Genomic DNA, 19,136 nt, shown 5'->3' with positions numbered 1-19,136 from the left:
ACGCAGGGAAAAATCTCTGAATTAATGAGCTGTGTTTTTACCTGTTAAAAACTACAAAAGTGCAAAAGTTGTCATTGTGTACAACATTTAATACCAATTTTAACATTATTAACTTTCATTAGAACCACATATTTACCAATTTTAGATTTTTGTGAACAGATTAGAAATAAAAAATAATACATGTTTATAAGAATACAGAACCTTTATCAGGGTACTTATACACAGACTTTGTTTTACTGCATTTAATGTGCTTAAATCACATGTTAAAGGATCATCAAAATCCCAAAGCTACTTTATTTGAGCAGTGTACATGGCAGTTCAGAGACAATGTTTGAACTGGTTTGTGTTGAACTGTGTTTCTTTGAACAAAGAATGTCCTACGAAGGTGCATTTAAACTGCATGCAAAGCAGGTCAGACAGAGTCTTTTCTTGCCAAATACTGTTTGCCATTCAAGTGAAGACGTTTTTGCAAGTGCATTTAAATATGAAACATACATATAAACCTCATTGACACAAGCCTAAAGATTACTAGTTATCTCTTTGTATTGTATGATAATGTCAGGTACATTACAACGAAATAGACATTACATTTATGCTTCTTCTATATGCAATTACTTTTGAGATACAGTGCATAATTTTCAACAAGAAAATTCAAAAATACAAAAGAATATTTTCAGTTTCAAAGGACCCTAAGGTACAATCACAGTGTTTCAGCATACTGTGAGCCTGTGCATGGTTAGGCTTTTAAGAGGCTTAGACTTTTTTTAAATCAGGAGTTGCCAACTGGTGGTCCGCAAGAAAATTTGGTGGTCCGCAGCTCTGGCCGGTGCGGCCCCTGAACGGGGTCAGGAGAAGAAACCCGCTGGTGGGGCATACCGGCCAAAGCTGCAGACCATGTCCCCCGTACAAATCCCAGGTTCAGGGAAGTGGGCAGGTTGTGTCCCTGTCCGCATATGTGAGCCTACGATGGGGGAGTGGGTGGGGTTATAGCGGGAGTGACAACCGACTCCCTGTGCATGCTCAGGTAATTTTAGTGGTCCGCGGGACCCAAAAGGTTGGCGACCATTGGTTTAAATCAATAAGTTTTATATTAGGACTTCATTGTGCTTCTATGAATTTCTAGAAAAACTGTCTTTGGAAGGATGCTATTCCCTCTTTCCCAGTGAAATCCTTGTAAATGCTGGTTTCATACATTGTTTTAACAATATATATTTTGGTAAAGTAGACTTGTATTCACATGTATTATTGTTTAAACCTAGTGTTCAGCTCAGTTGCCATGTATGTATGTATGTATATATGTAATGGTACCTTGATGATGCAACTTTGAAGTTGCATCCTCTATGAAAATTCTGTTCCCAGCTCCCAGCATCAACATCTTTGTTTTGGGCACATTGTTTAACTACTGCAATTCTCCTTCATACAGTTTGCCATCATCTCTAAAATACTGCACATGTGCACAGCTTTCTACATCTATTTCATGTGTCTATTTCTTCTTCTCACAATGCTTGGGAAGCCTGTATTATGTGTGATGCAGATTTCATATTAGACAATCTGTGTTAAGGGATGAGGTAGTTAAGAAGCAACAGTAGGTCAACAGGAGATGGATGACAAAACAAAAATTGTTGATTTTATTTTTTGACAGAATTGATCTAGGTGCACAAATTTGTATATGCTGGTGTGCTGATGTTAAGCTAAGGTATGAAGTACACCCTTATTTAATTCTTAGGTCTTGTGTATCAGAACATAATAATAAAAACATACGATCCTCAGAAAGATCCTAAATTAGAAATATACAACCTCAGATTAACAACAACAAATTACATAATACAATATTTTAGGTCAAAATGCAGAAACAGTGTGTGTAAAAATAGGTATATCCTTACCAGAAATCAATTCAATTACCGGAAAACAATTCAAAACCGTTGTGAATCTTACCTGGCGTGGACATCCCAGAGCTACATCTAAGATTATATAGGCCTCAGTTAGCATTGTAAATGGTATTTGTTCATTACCACAGTAGCCAACATCCACACAGTACAATTGGAAAAATAGGCTAAACAAGCTCTTCTCTCTAAAAAGAACATGCCTGCATGGCTTAGGTTTGCAAAGTTGCATCTAAACAAATCACAAGCTTTCTGGAACAATGGGCCTGATTTATTAAAATTCTCCAAGACTGGAGAAGATACACTTTCAGCAGTAAACCTGGGTTATCCAGCAAACCTGGAATAGATCTGGTCTAGGATTGAAATATTTGCTAACATATAGCAAATTACTAATTACTATTACCTGAAATGCATTTCAGGTTTTTAGGATGCCCAGGTTTACTGATGAAAGTGTATCTTCTCGAGCCTTGGAGAGCTTTACTAAATCAGGACCAAAGTCTTTTGGACAGATAAGTGAAGATGTTTGGCCATAATGCACAGTGCCATGTTAGGCAAAAACCAAACACAGTCTATCAGCACAAATACCTCATACCAACTTTTAAGCACTGTGAGGGTAGGGTGATGATTTAGGCCTATTTTGTATCCACAAAACCTGGGTACCTTGCAATCATTGAGTCGACCACATTCTCTTCTGCATACCAATATATTCTAAACTCAAATGTGATGCTATCTGTATGGCAGCTAACACTTGGTCAAAATTTGAATAATCCAACAAAACAATGATCCAAGCACGCCAGAAGATCCACAACAAAATACTTGAAAAAGAAAAGAACCAAGGTGTGGCAATGGCCCAGTTAAACTCAAGACCTTACCCAATCGAATTGCTGTGGTGGGACCTTAGGAGAGCTCTGCATAAATAAATGCCCATACATCTCAATGGACTAAATGCTGTAGAAAAAGTGCGTGACAAAATTCCTCCACAACATTGCGAGAGAATGATAAAGTCATACAGAAAACAATCAGTTCGAAATATTGATTCTAAAGGTAGCTTTACAAGCTAATAATTCAAGGGGTGTGCTTAGTTTTTACACATAGCTTTTCCAACTGTTGCACCTGCTAGGAATTGGATGTTTTTTTTCTGCTGATGTCGTTGTTGTTGTAGATGTCCTATTATGTAAAATTTTACATTTGAAAGAGGATGCACTTTCTTTTTTACATGACTATATACTGTCAGTACAGGTCCACTTTAAGCCAAATGCGTTTCATGTTTTAGCTAGAGCATGGAAAGGTTAACACCTCTGTCTGGTCCTTATAGCTCTGTAACTCTATTGGGGGGAAAACATTTCAAATTAAGTGAGAAAGTTCAGACAACTTATTTTCTTTGATATGCTTGATTCCTTTTTTGTCCCTAACTTTTCTAAATTCCTTTTCCCCCCTCTATCCAAAAAGTAAAAGAATATGTTACAGGCTTTAAGTGTGAAAGTTGTGCATTTAAACTCACTCTAGGGACCCTTTCTTTTTACCGTCTAAGTTAATATACTCTGCTAGATAATTTATTATAGCAGACACTGGTTTTCTTTTTTTACCTAAAGGCACTAAATATAAAAAATCCAAAGAAGTGCACAGTTTCATCCCACTCTTCTGTGAGACCTTTAAAGCCCGGCAAATACCCACAATGAAGCGTACAAGGAAGGTTGCACCCAATACAGTCATATGATATGAGCCTGCTATTCTATTCTGTCCTGTGAAAAGAAATATGTCTAAAACTGACCATCTAAATATCTAGATTAGTGTTTCTTGACTTTTACCATGGGAGAACCCTTGAAATATCTTTTAGGTCTTCAATGAACCTCTTCTATAATTACTATATCCACAGCTCACAGTATATTAGCATGGTGGTCAGTGGGAAGGCACTTTACACTGCTGGCCATTGGAGAAAATGTCCCCCTTACAGATAGCCAAAAAGATCATCGGTGTCACTGAAACTGACCTGAGAGGCAGCAATTGCTCATTGTTCAAGGAATCCCTAGCAAACTCAGGAGGAACCCTAATTGAAAAACACTGATCTAGATAGAGGTATTTTTTTGTATAGCAATAGCAATTCTTGATGAGGCAATTTTGTATGCAGCCATTACCAGTATGTTTCTAATACAAAAATTACATTAAATTGCTGTTTCTCTTCAAGCAATACAAATTTACATAGAGAAAACTGTGTTAAAAAAATTGAGGTTTCTCAAAATAGGTGCTAACTACTTCAATTCAAAATTCAAAAGATTTGAGCAGTTCACATGTCATTTTGCAAAACATCCCATCATCATTACACTGCACTTTTTGCTTTAAAGAATTGACACAATCAAACACATCAGATAGGAAATCTTCCTTAATGACAGCTTGAACTTTGCTTTATGAGTATGGTAATATGAAAAGACTATATTTTCATGTGTGCAACACCCAGCACTCAAGTACATTAAAATGCTGAGCTACTGTTCAGCAAATTTCTAAGCTTTACCGGATCACACCATCTGGCTAAAACAGACAGACCAACAGTGATTTACAAGCATTAATGCTGAAAAAGAACTGCAGTCATCTGTTTTTTTCTGTAGTGTCCTGTAATGATAAACGGTCAAAAAGGAGAAGCCCCTCAGTGCAGAGGAGGACTCCATAGAAACTGGATGCTGAATATTCAGCCAAGGTAGCACTTCAAGATAACGCAGACAAGAGGTAGCAGAAGAGGTAAGTATTAACCCTTTATATACCTTTTTCATTACCAGGGTATATGCATCCATGCCACTGCATTTTTTTACCACCTATGTGTGTCATAAAGATTGAAACATTTCTTTATTTTCCATATCCTTTTTTCAATGTCATGTTTTTTTTTAATCCACAGTATACATAAAATGAAGTTAATATACACTAAAATGCACCAGACCAAATACTGGAAGTAAATCACCAAATGGCATTGGGTTGCCCAGCCCAGTTTGAACATTGCCTGCAATCATCACACAGTGAATGAGCAAAGTAGGGCTTTCCTAGGTGATAATAATGAACATTCCAGCAGGTAGAAATGCTTGTTATCAGACACAGTCATTACTGTAAAGTCTCTGCATACCAGCTAGCAAAATGTCTCTTAGAGAGAAAATGGTGTGTTGGCTAACCACACCAGTTTTGCTTTTGTTCTGTAGCTAACAGACTTGGTAGGAGTCCTGAAGATGGCTTAAGAATAGAAATTGCCATATTTATAACCACCATTTTTTCAGTTTAATATTACCCATATGAAGAATCTCCTCATTCAGTGTAGTCCACCAATGATGGGTCAACAGTACACAACTTTGTGTCTACTAATTAGTTATATAATCGCAGGCAGTAAAGATCTCCCAGGAATTTGTCATTGGAAAAGCAATGCTAATATGCATACAGTATAACTGCTTTCTGACCTTGTTCACATGTAATCATTTGTTTTGACCTGTAAAATGATTACAGTATGTGCATTTATTTAGGATTTGCTTGGAGCCTGCAGGAGTTTGTGGGAGTGCTCAAAGCTGCCTATACTTTGAGACATGTTTGTTGGACCATTGCATGAAAAAGATGACAAGGAACCTAATCCACCTGAGAATAATGGTGCCTTGTTAAAATGTTTAATTTATGAACAAAAAGTAATTTTAACAAAATTAGATATTAAAACATTCAAATCACATGTGGGACAGTTCTGCAGACCCCACAGTACTGCAACAAGAAGTCCTTATTTATGTATGTACACTTATTGAGCACATCTTTTTTACCTATGTTTGAACGCAAGGCCAATTTAAGGTCTCTTGTACAAGAAGTCAGAATGGTTAAGGAAGGGACAGCATTGTGACCCAATTAGGCTTTACAGTAGTAAACAAAAGGGTTGTTTATGTGGAAGGAACCTGCCTTAAAAGGGTAGGTAATACAGAAAATGACATCAAAATACTTTTACCAGGTTCCTGTCCAATTTCCAAACCCACCCTATTTGAAAAATTAAGTAAAACTTAGTGTACTGGTAACAAATTAGCACGTGGATGAGTTAAAAAAATAAAGATGCTTGATTATTTTATCAGGATGCTACAACTGGAAGCCAATAGAACAAATATGCTTTTGAAGCATTTATATGTCCTCCAGGTTTTTTAATATACTTTACTGAATGAAGTTAATAACAGATAAGCATAAATGTAAACACATGTGATCCCCATTCTAAAAATGCTTGGGTAATATAGCCAATTATTTATACACATGCTTTATGCCAGAAAAGACAAGTTATTTAGTGTCCCTGTTTATTTTCTTTCCTATCTAGTTCCAAGCTAATATGTTACCATTTAAAGCTGACCTGAAAAAAAAATTAAAATCTACTATTTTAAAAGGAACATCTTTAATGTTCATTGTAGTGGCTAAGCAGTCCCTTTATAGATTTATACTTTAAAAACATCACTGCAGTTTTTGCACCTTCAACCTCATATATCAACATTGTGGCATCATTTAAGGTTTTATGCCTATACCAGCTAATCCCATGAAATTTGGAGTAAGATTTCATGATATAAAGACTGTTAAAACCTAGAATATACATATTCAATTTTCCTGCTGGCCCCACCACTGAATACTAGGAAATAATATACTTAAGTGTAACAGATAATCAACACTTCTAGAAGTATCCTACAGCTCTCAATACTTCTTCTTTCTAAACCCTTCCAATGACAAGATGCAGTTGTTTAGTAGAGGTCAATTGGAGAATCTCCCTATTTGGACAATTACATTAAAACATACAACATGGATCTTAAACACTCCCTATTCTAACAAAACAAAAAATAAAGTACTGGTTTAATTACAGTTTAAATTTCAAATATCTGCAAAACACCCAAAAGTCTGTGTTATGCTTTAATAAGAAAAAAAAAAGTGCCTGGCTTAACTTAAAGCCTTGTACATACTAGATTTCTAAACTAGATTTCTGTAACCCAACACATTTATTTGGTGAAAATATAGCTTCAGTACAGGTGTCCCACAACATCCCTTGGCAATTTGCCATGTTGGATCACTGAATTATCTAATGCTTATTATCACTATCGTTGAACTATTGTATTCCCCACAGCAAGAAGCCTCCTGACTGTTATTTTCCTCTCCTCTCTACATAGAAGAGAAAAGGGACCTCATTTTTCATAAAGCTATACTGTCCAATCAGACCCTGTAAGTCCCAGCATAAAAAACAAGATTGGTGACTATATATATATATATATATATATATATATACAGATAGTGATCAGGATGCTTATCAGTGAGATTTAGTATGTCAGACAATGAGCTCTTGTGAAGAATTTTTGGCATTATCTAAATGAGCACATGAGCACGAACAAGCAAAAACAGATATAAAAGCAAATATGTACCTGAGTCATTATCCATGTTATCAGCACAAGTCATCTCCATTATAACGTTACAACCTATTCCACTCCAGCCAACTTGACATACACAATGCCATCCATTCTGGTCAAGTGTGCATCTCCCATTGCCATAACATAAACCTGGGCAGCCATCTAAATGAAGTGACAAAAATATTTAGGTAATGATAAGTTCTCTTTTAATAAATAAGTCTGATTTTATAAAAAGTTATGTTATTTATGTCCCCTTCCTTCACACAGACAGACCCTGTACACTAGACTTGGTCTAGCTGGACTGCCTAAACAATACTTACAGAAATGTTATTATCATACAGCACATTAATCATATTAACAGCTTCTGTAGCTCTGGCATGCAGTAAATGAGCTGGAACTTTCTCCTTCTCTAAAGAGTTACAAACAAGGGTTCACTTCTCATGAGTAGGACCCCATGTACCCCCGTGGATGTGACACCACTCAAATTATTGTATGACGATATATGTACTAGTAAAGACAATAACACCTTTCATTTTTATACTTTGGGACTAATTTATCAAAGCTTTCCAATGCAAATATTTTCAATCCTGGACCAGATCAGTTTGAGATTTTTTTGATCACCCAGGTTCATTGTTAAAAGTATATCCTCTCCAGTCTTGGAAAGCTTTAGTAAATCAAGTTTCCTAACAATTGGACTAGAAGTATTTCTTTCATAATTCTGCCAAAAACTATTGTAGAAATCAACAGAAATGCAATTGGTGAGTGTGTTGATTTGTGAATATGGGGTTAAACATACCTCTTACAGCATCCAGATAGTGAGCTGCCAGAAAGATTAGAAGAAACATAAAACAATATTATCAGATATATGTCTCCTTTAAGCAATATCCTGTTTTTTTTTTTACTGTAATAGAATTATTATACTCCAGCGGATGTACGGTAATTGCATTCAGAAAATATATTTGCAGTCATTCTCAAATGCTGATTTAAAGTGACAGCAGCACATGTGGGATTCACTAATATATGGCATAACCAATAAATATTTGCACACAGAATTAATTAGAAGTTTTATAGTGTCATTATCAGTTGTAATGAAATTGGTTCATGGTATTCCATTTTGTAAATTCTGTTTGTAAATTCTTAACACACATACTGACCTCTGCTCAACTAAGAAGTACATATTATAAAATATAGATATGACCCAAGTCTTTCTACGAAATTTGATGGACCAATTTAACTCCTCTCTGCCAGATCGGTAAATTTGACATTTAAATACTTTCTAGTTTTAAATTTCCGGCCGGTCCCGCCTCCTGACACACACACGATGTCCGCACACACGTCGCATACTCGGCTGACATCTGCATCCTCTAGCCTCACGTCTCCATCATTTACATGCTGGGATGTGAGGCCAGGGGCCGCAGATGCTGGGCATGGCCAATGGGGCGCCGATATCAGCCGGGCATCACTAAGTGGACACAGATGCCGGACCAGCATCGCTGGAGGAAGCCACGGGCTTGTGAAAAAAAGGTAACCCAGGTATTTCCACCCTGAGTGTGGTTCGGGGTTACCACTTTTTGCGAAGAAATTTCACCCTGAGCCACACTCTGGAATATCGCCAGAGGGGTTAAGTGATGCATCCCAGTACATATTTTTCGATACTTAGATTGGTACCAGTAACTAAAAATTAATTTTTTTAAAACAGATTTTCTTTCAGCTGCAAAAAAAAAAAATAACTACATACACATGCGCAGTGAGATCGGCATCTGTTTCCCCTTGGTGTAGGAAAATGCCCCTTCTGTGCATGCTTGAGCAGCCAAAAGTCGTGGTGATCAAGACAAAAAGAGCCTCACTCACTTTTTTTTTTTTTTTTTTTTAAAGGGTGTTGCGGTTAAAAAAAAACACATTCTGACATTCTTCCCACTGACAATCTTCCCACTAACCAGCATGTTAATGAAAGGTATTTCAAAGATTCTCCCATGGTAAAAAGGTCGATAGGTCGACTATCCTAACTAAATAGTGCCATTTGTGTATGGAATTGATGGACTCACTGACTTTACTGAATTTAAAAAACATTTATGCTACCTTAATATATATATATATATATATATATATATATATATATATATCATAAATGCCATTATGGTGTGCTGGAGTTTGCAATGTGATAATATAAATACAAAATTCTTTGTCATGTATAAACAATTGGGCCTGTTTACAGCTGGGTGTTTACTTATGGTTTAACAGTCAGAAATGTCATATGTGCTTTTTACTCACATGGGCTTTGCTTCTTGCTTTGAAGCAATATACAATGATTCCCCACACAATGCAACTTAAGTTAGAGGATCCCCATATCACCACACTGCAGGATAACATTATTATTTGTTGCGTCATAGAAGACATGCACTCTTAGACGTTTTGTCAGTTGAAAAATCCTGCATGAATTGTGTACCTGCACGTTTTGTATGTTGTGACAAATAAATGTTACCTTGCCTGTTATTCTTATAAAAGTGAATTACATGGGTCCACCTATTCAAAATAAAACACTTCCTGTGTGGATGATATTTTGCTACAACCATTGTTAAGAGATAAAGCAACTGCAATGAGTCACTAATTGCTGCATCTAACAGGCTTTCCTGTGTATCGCTTTATTTATTATTCTAGCATATATAAAAAAACAAATGTAAAAATGTAATGTCAAAGATTACTTACAATAACAGTACAATATTAACCTAACTTACTATGAATACTAATTTTCATTTTAACAAATGACAGTAACATACGGTGCTGTATTTATTAATACATAAACATGGGACTCACCAATGGTGCACTGCTCCCCCTCCCATCCTGGGCTACATTCACATTTTCCATCCTTACATTGTCCATGTTCAGCACAGTTTGGATGACATGTGCGCTCGTCACAGCTGGCTCCTCCCCAGCCATCTTCACATTGACAGACACCCCCTGAGCACACACCATGACTTCTACAGTCCACTGTGCACAGCTCTGGTGGAGCAATAATGAACATAATTGGTACCATGTCACAAACGGTTTTCATTTGGCATTGGCAGTAAATGGAAAGCTATGCAAATCCTAATTAACACCATTCTGATCTGAAAATGCAAACACAGACTCACAGGAGAAATGTGCTTGCAGAATGAAACTTATTATGTAACCAAATTCGTTTTTCCTTGAGAAACAGCAATAGTGAGAAGCAGAAATAGTGATGCAAAGTTCCCCTTAGGTCAAGCATTGGAAGCCTATTTCATTTATAACATTAACTTGGTACCTATAAAGCATTGCACTTGGGCATCGTTCCAGCATTAGAAGCGTGATAAATGGCAAAGTAGAAAAAACACTCTGGAGGTTAGAGAAATCACATCTCCAAACAGAAAATATGTATCGATCTGTATAAAAATGCTGAAATCAATGAGAGACTAAATCAGAGCACCAGAACAATAGTATTTCCTATTTTGTAACCTGACACAAGCTAATTGTCTTACAAATAATATGTGCAAAAGGTTCAAAAACTGTTTAAGTTTAAGGAGCAAACAGTTGTAGCCTCCAAAGGAAACCAAGTAAAAAATGACATCTGTCAGCATGCTGATCCTGTCCTGCATTAGGACAGGTTAATAAAAATAATGGTCATGTAGCGTGACAAGTATTGTCCAGTTGTTTATGATACTCTTAGCAAAATAAACAATCAAATACAACTTCCGCCAAAAGTGAATAACTCTTACATCACCTGGGATATGTTAATCACTGAGATTTGTGCCAAACTCCACTACATTAAACTGTCACAAAGAGACTTAGAAGTTTATTTCTTGAGCTTTGGTAAATTGTGCTTAATGATTATGACTGGCTTTGCTCCACTTCATTGGGAGCAGTACTTACCCAGCTTTGGCATTACGTCAAATCCCAAAATGCACACTTGTGCTGTCAAAGTGACTCTTAAAATACCATTACAAATAGCACAAAGTATTTGCCTTCATCAATATTATAGTGAACTCACAGGAAGGATATAAATAGTTCTCATTGACAACGTACACATTCCAAGGATATTTTTTAAGATGATAGCGGATTTATACAGGTGTCTATGGCCAGAGACTATATTCAATTTTACACCTAAGGTTGGTGCACACAGAAAAGGAGCACATAGATAATATATATGTTCACCCAATGGCCTCAGTCCCACAGGACATTATTCACATGAAACTCTAAGAAGGTTATCTAATGTTATGGAGCAAGACGCAACGACTAAAATATGTCCAGTACTAAGATAGCACCCATTCAAAGAAATGGAAAAATTATGTATTGGAATCGGACCCTGTTCCCTGATGGAATTGCAATGTAGTTTTTAATAAATCACAGACACTAGGAGCAGTTTGTGATGAAGCCAGTTAAGCTACTAGTATGTTTTTGGTCTGATTTGAGGATGTTTCATGGTTGGCTAGTATGAATTATTGTGCTTTGCACAATGTTCTCATATATTTTGTTAATGCTGGCCTTTACTGACTTATTGATACCAGACAAATGGGTAAATCCTATTTTCAACCATTATTCTAACTTCATTGTTCTGGGTCAAAAGTAACAGGATCGGAGACAGGTCAACCAGAATGTTGATAAGGAGGAAAGCAGCATCTAACTGTATATTTATCTCAGAACTCCGAGGACAGATCTCCTTTAGTTTTAAAAGTTTTAAATGAGAAAAAGAGCAAACAAAACTCAGATATTTACTATAGTTACCACATAGAGGACAAGAGGTCATATGGAAGATGTCAGTCTCGATAAATACAAGATAATAATAATAATGGATGCACAGGACACAAGTATAATAACAAAACTAAAATATTTAGCAACATAAAGAACAATTGGCTTTGTTCCTTGTATTTGACAATGTTAATAATAAAAGAGAAGATGACAACATAAATAGCTTGGTATATTATTAAAATCTCAAAGACATAGAATTCTAAAGATTAGTCTTTAGACTGTAAAATCCCCTTTTTTAGTTGAACTAGAAGAAAAAATCTAAATGCACACATGAAATACTTATAATGAAGCTGCCAAAGGATTTGTATTTATGTCTACCCAGTTCCCAGCACAGAACAGAACCCTTTCAGGAAAAGCAGAAGACCTGATTTTCTTCTGCAACAGTTTAGTAACACTATTAGGTCTCCCTATCTCTAACCTGCAAATGAACAGTGAAAGGAGAAGCAGCAGACTTATAAACTCTCAGTAACTGTCTCCTTCGGTCATCAGGCTCATTGGACTGAAGCACAGTGGATTCTCCCTTCTTGCTTCACCCTTACTGTTCTAAGCTCTAGAGTACAGATATAGGTACCTACACTGACTACATTTAAATTAACGTCTGTGTCGATATGTTAGGACTGCAGAGTTCTTCTAATTTGCGACTTCTATGCCGGCCAGGAGTTCAGCATTAAACAGGCTTCTTCACTGTTTTTTTCAGTGCATGACTATCAGTCATGAAAGAAATATGAGTGCTGGTATTGCTGGCCTCCTTCTGAAAGTATTAGTTGCCATGTCCATATGTTAATATTTATGTAGCAAATGAAAGTCAGAGTAAAGTCAAAATACTTGTTCTAGGTCAGTGACCTAAAATACCCATGCCAAAGCATCAGAATCATAGGCACACGTATATATTTTTGGAAACAGTGGTTAGCAATGGCATTCTCATAATTTCTCTTATGTCAAAATTTCATTAAGGGCTATTGAAAAAAAATGCAGTGTTGTAGTTATATTAGCAGTCATTCAGATAGTATGAAGAATACAATCTTCAATATACAGGTATTAACTATAGGAAGGATCTACAAAACTGCATGTAAAACTACAACCATGAAAATATGGATAAAAACATGTCAAATATAATGAGTGCCTGCAAAAGTCTGGTATAAAGTAACAACTCAAGATCTGTTTTTTAATATTAGTAGTATTACTATTAATATTTTAGTGCTTTTTTATATTATTAATTGGTTTCTCTGGTCATTTAGACATGAAGGTTGCATCTGCTGGAATATATCGGCAAATGTTCTAGTTGATTTTAAAATATGTTAAATCACTGCACTACTGAAACTAATAAGCAGGTACTTGACTCTCCATCCATTCATTCATATTTAAGGTATGAGCATGTCTGCTGTGCCAGTATCTTGAGCATACTGCACCCATGCCAAAGATCCAAGGACAACTGAAATATGTATGAAATCAGCCTGTGTTTCTGCAGTGTAGGTTGTCCCCACACTGAAAGGGTGCCATAACGTATGGTTGATAAAACTTAACGTATCCCTTTCTCTTACAGGCTTCCTCCTCCACTGCAACTGGTCCCAAGAAGCCTTTTCTCCTTGGTGATCCATGCATTGGTTGGATGTCTCTGATGTCATCATGTACATTTACATTTCTAAATCAGGGGATCAATAAATTTAATATATACAGGTATTCTTTTCTAACAGTAAAATTTGTGGGTTTTTTAGCCCCAATGTTGAAAAGCACTATTATACATATTATATTTGATGTAGCCAATATCATTTATACATTTCCTACAAAGAAGCTTTATTTTCACTTAGTATGCAGGAGTTAAAAGAATAATTTAAAATTCCTTTTAATAACAATGGTATTACAATATGTCTGGACAACACAAGAGGAAATGAAAACAAACTGTTAGCAGCTGGGTAATTTACAACTCCTAAAACCACAGTGTCATTTCTCATTTGCTGTAGCAGTCTTCTGAAAGCTTCTATTCAATGTAGCTTCCTTTTTAAAATCATTCTAAGAATCCTAGACAGAGGCTGACCCCAGAAGACGGGTGCATTTAAAATTTTTTTTTAGCAGGATAAAAAACTAGGTCTTCCTAAGGCTTAGTCTACACGGACTGTTTCCCCAGCGTTTAACCTGAGGTTTTTAAAGCCCATGTTTGAAGTCCGCATGCATTCCAATGGGCTAACCTAGACCCGGACGTTTCCTTCAGGCACATTTTTGAGCTTTATCTTAAATGCTGCTTGCAACGTCTAAAAAAATTAAAACGCTGGTAAATTGTGGTAAAACGCGGGAAAACGCGTCCATTGATTTTAATGGGAGCGTTTTCCTGCGTTTATGCATGCTAGAAATTGTCAATAAAAAAGCTTCCATTGATTTCAATGGAGGCTTTTACAAACGTTTTAACAATAGCCTGTGTCCTGTGTCAGTATTCCATGTGTCATGCATGATTAATTACATGTACTATGCTGGTAAAAATTAACACCTATGCCTGGCATGTGTAAAGATTGTCTGCCATTGTGTTTGCTTTTGGTGCTAAATGATGTAATTCATTATCACTTGTGTGCAGTCATTGTCTTTAATTGTGCTTCACTTTGCACTCTTTTCACTCTATTCTGTGTATACTGTTACATTTGTCACTGTACTCTTGCATGATCACATTATCACATGTATGCAGGGATGTATGTACTTCCTGTACTTGCAGAAATCACTGCCCAGGGTTACAATTTGCATTTCTACCAAGTGCTAAAACACTTGTAGAATCGCGGGAATTGCGGCATAGACGTTTTCCAGCGTTTAAAAAAAGTTTTAAAACGTTAAAAAAAGTGGAATGTTTACATGTCTTTTTACAAAATGTTCATGTGGACCCAGCCTAAGGGACAAAAAGGATGGAGAGCTTGTTTATTTCAGCTGTTTAGTCTTATAATCAAGGCATGGCAAATTTAAGCTCCCTGTTTGTTCCTGTGGGCTTTTCTACCATTTAAATATACATTTGTCATAAAATATCTTGACAACAACTGAAAAATAGGATCTCTTTTAGGTACAATTGGCTAGAGATAGACCCCATCACTGATCATATCAACATTCACTGTGGGTTTTTTTCAATTTGATAAAGACATGTCAATTAATTTCTGGTAATACTATACAGGTAAGGATTTTTCTTGAACTCAACAGTCATGTAGGAATTTTTAAAACAGCATTTATCTATTGTGATTCCCATTTCCTTTTAAAAAAAGAATTTACAGTTTAATTATAAAATCTGCTCTTAAAGCACAATTGCCATGCACCTGAAAAATTAGTCATATAATGGGATGGTAACTTTTTTTAGAAAAGCAAAGAGAAAGGGTTTTCAAGGCTCTGTAATAGTTTGCATTACAATAATAATGATCACACTGTAGCATAATTAGAATGATTTGCAATGCACTATATTTTTATTATGACCTTATTGCACCATAACTTTGAACTCTCTATTTATATATCATGTTTCATAGAAACTATCTATAGATAACACTCTATAGAATAACCATTACTGTCTACCTCTTATGTAGATATACCTATACCCACTCATTCACACCCTAACACAGGGGTGCCCACACTTTTTTGGCTTGTGAGATACTTTTAGAATGACCAAGTCAAAAAGATCTACCAACAATAAAAATTTAAACTTAATAACTCCTGTGCTCCATTGAGTTTATTTTGAAAGGCAGGGCTCTGAGAACTACTCGTGTTGCCTTTGCGATCTACCAGAAGATTGCAGTCCAACTGTTAGGCACCCCTGCCCTAACACATACACCTACTCTTATCCATATACAAATACTGACATATATCCCGCATTCAGTGTCATCCTCATATATACTTGTATACACTATAAATCACCTAGACCAATTATTACCACCTCCATTCCACTTTACCTCATACACGCTACAATTATCAGAATCAATACAAAATCCATATATGATATTCCCCCTGTCGTTAACAGTAACCTGCAGGGGACAAAGCGTTAGCCTAAAGGTGCGTACACACTTCCAATTTTTATCGTTCCAATCGAACGACGAACGATCGGTTGGGCAAAAAATCGTTCGTAAAAAAGTAACCAACGACGCCGACGAACGAGGAAACTCGTTGGAAACGAACGACCGGACCGGCGGATCGGATTGGACGACGATCGTTGAACATCGTTCATGTGTACGGTCGTTCGTTGATCGTCCATGGGCTGAGCATGCGTAATGAACGAACGTTCGTTCACTTTCCTGTCGTGCACATAGTTCCTCTATCGCTCAAACGATCGTATCTATTGTGTGTACAATATCTACGAACGATCGTGTCGTTATCTCTATGTGCAGGATCGGTGCTATACGATCGTTCGTATATATCGTGCAGGATCGTTCGTCGTTCGTTTTCCAACGATAATAATTGGAAGTGTGTACGTAGCTTTAGGCTGGCACTCGGACCGTCACTAATGGGAGGATCAATCCTAGATCCGCCCGCAGACTAACCCGTGGTATGCTCCCCATCATTTTATGCAGATCATCATCGGCTGTCACGAGGGCCAGCCCTCCCACCGACGCCTGTGATACTCTAATTGGGTTTCCCCTTGTAATCAGGAGGAATTCCCTCCCTCTCTTCTGATCGAGCACACTGCATCCCAAGCTCCACACGAGGGTGCCCACGTGCAGCCTCGAGCCTTGCCCATATTACGTGGGAGAAGCATAGAAACACTCTTTTACTATCTGAAGCATGCTGCTTCTCATCTCTCCCTATTGGAAACAGGATCCACTTGGTAAAGCACTATATTCTCCTAAGAACCTCTTTCTATATAAAATTAGTATCACTTTTACCAATTTTTACAAACCATTTCAACCATTGTCATTCATTTTTTTAGGTACCCGGAATACAATAAGTACTTTTGACTCCGTCTTATTACCAGTTTTCTTTATTAAAGGCTTTCAACTAGAAAATACACTTTGACAACCGAGAATACAAACCAACAAAACCCCTGAGAAAGCCCTTTGGGTGAAACGTTTTGGGTAACAAGACGGTGTATTGGCTAACCTACACAATACGAATAATAAAAATACCTAGTATAGGTTACTTATGTCTAGCTCAGCAGTCTCCACCCTATGACTCTATAATGGGAGATCGATATATATAATACTGTGTCATTGTATATTACCATGTTTATCTGAATGTACTTATGAAAAAAATATACAAATATATAAGAGCCTTGAAGCCTCTTTCTCTTTTCCTTTCTAAAAATCTTCAATATTTGAAAGTTACAGGGGTGGCTATAAACATACCTACACTCCCTCAAAATAATGGGAGAAGTGCACAAACTCTAATACTAAGCAACTTACTCCAAAGACATTCACAGCTTTGTAAAAATATCTATAATACTTTATATACCATTAAGTTTCGCATGATGGAGTATAGCAAGCACTTGTAGTATGTTTCTGGAAAATCAAAAGGGATGGCAAGACATAGCAAAACAATGAACTAAGCCTAAAAGGTATTCATCATTACCTTGATTATCATGACCATACTGGATGGGTCACTGCAACCCTAAGCCCTATCTCAGAATCAACCATCATTTAAAACATGTTTACAGTACAAGAGCTGTTTCTAAAAAACTTTTTAACCCAAATTCCATGCTGTTAAAGGTCACAAAGATCTGACACTTTCAGAGGTACTTTTCAGATAAAAAAAAGCTGTCAGAACTATTGTGACTTATCTCATTTGAAATGTTTCACACGGTGAGGAATTGTGGCACTATCCATGTGCAATATAGGAAATAAATGTCCCCTCTGCTACTGTAGAATGGCAATTATGAGGAATATAAACAACTACAGGTTTTTGTTTTCTACTGTTTTGGCTACGTAAGAGATAGAAAACAGCATGCATTTATACAATTCAGACAAGTTACCAGTTAGAGTTCAGCAGACTGAAAAAACACTATGGTAAGAGAATAAAAAAATCTTTCATAGATATGCATGCAAAGTGATTTAAAAAGAATATTTATTCTGATATATATATATATATATATATATATATATATATATATATATAAATAAATATATATATATACCTAGTGGCTTTTTAGACAATTCAAACTTTCCATAAAATGAGCCGCATATAGCCAGTTTTTTTTTACTCTGCTTGCTCAATACAAATATCAAAGTTAGCATAAAAGAAAAAAAGTAATATCTATGGGATTCTCTTGAGCCTTCCCAGTTATTCTAGATCTTCCACACATTTCTTATTTTCTACAAAAAAGGTTTCATGTCACACAGTGCTTATTATTTAAGGTGTATTCCTTTGAAAAGCCTCTTGCTTTTCCCCTGGCACTTAACAACATGTTCTGTCAGTAAGGAAGATTGTTAATATTAACCCCAGAAGGATCCATTGTAAATTTTCTACGCCATACTAATGCTTCATGTGTATGTAAAATTTTCAGTATCAAATCACAAAGCCGCTGTACTGCATTTCATGTGTACTGTCACCTAATTACATTTTTCTTCTGAAAATTTTGTATGCCAAAATGATAAAGTAGTAACCCCCGCAGATATTAGATTCATGAAACTAATGTTAGTAATATATATATATGCTGTTTATATGGTTATTCATTTTTTTCCAGTTTTGCTACATGGATTTGTAAGGCTGCATATATTGCATATTACTGAATAAGTAAAAGTGAACCTGAACTTCATATTATAGATTCATCCTACCTTAGCATGATCAACATAAGTTACTGTTATTATTACAATGGAGAACGCATTTTTTTGTTGAGTTAGATCTTTCACTTTTTTTTACTAATTTGTGGGTGGTGAAGTCAGAAGTGACCCCAGTTTTTTGCTATCACATCCAGTTTTTACGATACAGGGTACCCTCCAGTTTTGTCCAAAAACATACAAATTTTACATACAATGAAAAAATAATGAAACAATAACTTGAATGTACTGTTTATTTATTCTTCTTTTATTCATGCAAAGGATTTATTGTTACTCTATGACATTTGTTTTACAGTAAAACATTTGAAAAATTATCGGGTAAGCAGTTAAGGTAAAAATGCATGTCTATAGCTTTTCCTGGAGTGTTCAGTGTTAGGACAATCCCGCTG

At 36.1% G+C, this 19,136-nt stretch overlaps 1 protein-coding gene and 1 long non-coding RNA gene across 4 annotated transcripts in view; one reads left to right on the top strand and one right to left on the bottom strand.

The window, feature by feature from the left end:
* The window catches only part of TENM1 (teneurin transmembrane protein 1), a 591,240-nt gene that overhangs the window by 153,625 nt on the left and 418,479 nt on the right, over window positions 1-19,136 (bottom strand). For all 3 annotated transcript variants that reach the window (XM_072431864.1, XM_072431865.1, XM_072431866.1), the window contains 3 exons: window positions 10,076-10,261; window positions 8,058-8,081; window positions 7,277-7,423 (listed from right to left, as the gene is read on the bottom strand). In XM_072431864.1, coding sequence (XP_072287965.1) covers window positions 7,277-7,423; window positions 8,058-8,081; window positions 10,076-10,261 — 357 coding nt within the window. The remainder of the gene's footprint in view (window positions 1-7,276; window positions 7,424-8,057; window positions 8,082-10,075; window positions 10,262-19,136) is intronic.
* The window catches only part of LOC140344597 (uncharacterized), a 60,340-nt gene that overhangs the window by 32,891 nt on the left and 8,313 nt on the right, over window positions 1-19,136 (top strand). The gene's annotated exons all lie outside the window — the stretch shown is intronic.

The sequence above is a fragment of the Pyxicephalus adspersus genome, chromosome Z (assembly GCF_032062135.1).
Source record: "Pyxicephalus adspersus chromosome Z, UCB_Pads_2.0, whole genome shotgun sequence".
In the NCBI taxonomy this organism is placed as follows: Eukaryota; Metazoa; Chordata; class Amphibia; order Anura; family Pyxicephalidae; genus Pyxicephalus; species Pyxicephalus adspersus.
Note: the sequence above shows the minus strand (reverse complement) of the source record. Positions and strands in the feature narration are given on the sequence as shown.